Here is a 2,836-nt window from a genome sequence, read left to right as displayed (position 1 = left end):
GCCCGAAAGTGGTGGTCGGAGGCAGGTCCAGTGGTCTGCTGCAGCTTCAGGCTAGGTTGAGGTGGTGGAGGCTGACGGGAGATGAATGGCGCCGCTGATGGGCGTTGCATCCTTCCGCCAACACGGGGACGGGATGACGGAGCTGCAGCGTGGTTGGGCTGGCATGGATGGGGCCTGAGGTGGTCATCGCCCCCCTCACCGGCGTTTTTTACTGGCCTCTCATCGGTGGTGTGTCCAGCCTTTGGTCCAGGATGGCCTGCTCTTTGTGGACAGCGAGGCTGTTGTGAGGGCTGGGAGAAATCCCTATGCGGTTGCGGACGACGGCGACGCCTGTGGGCGCCGTCACCTTCTTGAAGGCGTTGTCTATGCCTCTTTCTCCATGCCTCCTCCTGTGCGACGGGGGAAACCCCTGCACCCAGCTCGCTGGTTCAGGCATTGGCGGCGCTTTTGTGTCGTTCCCTCCTTGGAGGCATTGTCCGGGTTGCACGAGGAGTCCCAAGACAGTCACTGGAGTAGCCAAGGTTCGCAACTACTGGAGCGTGGGCCTCTAGGGCGCGATGTACACTGAAGCGGCATCTTTTCAACAGCGCTCTCCTCGGGTCTGGTCGGGCCCTGCAGTCCACACCGCCACTATCTTCTTGGCATTCAAGGGTGGATCGTACGTTGGCACGTGCCATCTTCGAGCGTGAGTTGTGTTTGCGAGTTGTCTTGCTTCGGTTGTGAAGCGGTCTGTGGCTCTGTGTTCTGACCTCTCGCCTCTTGGCTGGGTTAGACAAGGCGGGTGGTTGGTTCGTGTGTTGTGGTGTTGCGTTGTAAGCTGTAAGGTGTTCATCTATTTGGTTTTCGGGTCCGGTTTCCCTCATAAACTGGACCAATTTCTACCTATTCAATGAATTTAGCAGTTCTCCTGCTAACATTCAAAAAAAGATCTTTCGATCCGTCGCACTATTGACACGCAGAAATCGCCGCAAACCCGTCAAGAAACGTGCTGCAGAACAGTTCCTGCCGCTTGCCCGAGGAGGTGCAGGGCGACTGCGGCAGAGACCGGCACGCCGCCGAGCACCAGCGCGGCCACGGCGACGGCGACGCCGGGCCTGGTGCCCATGAGCATCAGCTGCAGCGTGCCGGTGAGCGCGGACACGTCAGAGACGTAAGCCGGGTAGTAGCGCTTCTCCCACGATGCCCACCCCGTCGGCGCCTCGTAGTTGGTCTCCGCCATCCGCGCCTCCCGGATCTTCCGCCGCAGCACCGTCATGCCCTCGTCCACCAGCAATCCGCCGTAGTGGTCCCGCTGGAAGGCGCCGCATCTCACCGTCACTGCAGCCTGCGGCCTCCTCGATTGCAGCGATAGAGCGTGGCACAGCGGTGATCCGTGACGGAGCCCAAGCCCGGCGGCCGGCCGCATCGTTTGAAGTGAGAAGGTAGACGACATCGATGGGACGGGCTCAAGAGTTTATCGGGTTTGTGATCTCAAGAAGATGATGGTACTGAGTACTAACTAGAGTATGCTCGGAGAAACAGGAAGAATGAAGCAATGGAAGTTGACGAGAAATGCAGCTCGAGTGGAACTTTTATAGGCCAAATCAGTAAGCGCGTGAGCGTCGTTGGCGCGTTTTGGACGGTGATTTGGACGTTATTTAATAATATATATGTTAGTAATATTGATCCAGCAAGCCGATGTAGTGGCAATCAAACGCCATGGCTCGTGGACTCCAACTAATACCTGCCTGCACGCCGCCGGCCGCCCCAAGGTAGCATCTCGTTAACTGCAGATTGATGGACTAGTCTTATGATTGAGTTGAACGACGACCCACTACAAGAATATTTATATGGGTTTGAAATTCGAATGCATCTCCGGACGATTTATTCACTACCGAATGCATATAGTACGCATCTCCGATTGAGATTTGAGATTTGATACTACTTCCTCTTGGACATAATAATATACTTCATGATGTTTTTAGTGGTGTCGATTTCATATTTTAGTTGTTGACACTTTTTATGTTTTTCATTAAAGTTTACACGACTTGACTTTTAAAAACACAATATAGAGGACATATTATGCTCATTGCTTCATAATGAAGCAATTGAAAAGTCGTGTTAGATAAGGTTATTCAATGGAAGTGGTATTATTCATTGGAAGAAACTAGGACCTTCAACAATCAACACCAACAAAAGCAAAAAAGAGTTGGCCAGCCCACGCTGCTGACTGTTCTCCATCGATCTGAAATTTTTTTTTTGGCCGCCAGGCTTGCAGGGTTAAACTTTCCGGGTTTTTTTTTCCATTTCTTTAAGAATGATCTTCTGTCTCCAATGTGTTGAATTTTTTTCAGAATTTGATACCTGAAATATTTGTCTAAATCATGAAAATACAAGAAACTATCAATCAGCGCCAGTATGGAAATAGTAAGAACAGAGTATAAAGACAAAGCTCTCTATTAGTTATCCGCAGAGTACAAGAAATACAAATGAGCGTTGGATTTCATATCAAAGATGATGCGAAGTCTATATATTGTACTCCCTCTGTTTATATTTAGTTCACCCTGGGTTCAGTCAAAATATAACTTTGTTAGGCTTGACCAAAAGTTTAGGAAAAAATATCAACAGCCATAACACATAATCAGTATAATATGAAAATATAGTGTTTAGTCATCTTTTGAGTAATGACAATCTTTTTACCGTAAAAGGTGGCTCTGGGACAAGTTCGAGTTCTGCATGTCCCCTCCTCCGCTCAGTTCGCGGACATCTTCACCAAAGGACTACCGACAACAAATTTTTTTGATATTCGTTTCAGTCTCAACGTTGTTGAACCACACGTTGATACTGCGGGGGGCTG

General features: G+C 49.8%; 1 protein-coding gene across 1 annotated transcript; it reads right to left on the bottom strand.

The window, feature by feature from the left end:
- Positions 1-976: 976 nt before the first annotated feature.
- Positions 977-1,526, bottom strand: LOC124664506. Its single transcript, XM_047202013.1, has one exon. It carries the CDS (start codon positions 1,430-1,432, stop codon positions 977-979), a length of 456 nt encoding a protein of 151 aa, XP_047057969.1. The 5' UTR covers positions 1,433-1,526.
- Positions 1,527-2,836: the final 1,310 nt, after the last annotated feature.

This window comes from Lolium rigidum, chromosome 6 (assembly GCF_022539505.1).
Source record: "Lolium rigidum isolate FL_2022 chromosome 6, APGP_CSIRO_Lrig_0.1, whole genome shotgun sequence".
Taxonomy (NCBI): Eukaryota; Viridiplantae; Streptophyta; class Magnoliopsida; order Poales; family Poaceae; genus Lolium; species Lolium rigidum.
This window is presented reverse-complemented; position numbering and strand designations above follow the sequence as displayed.

What these genes read in the sequence shown, in the direction of transcription:
- LOC124664506 (XM_047202013.1), bottom strand. Translation starts at nt 1,432, where the DNA reads ATGTCGTCTACCTTCTCACTTCAAACGATGCGGCCGGCCGCCGGGCTT.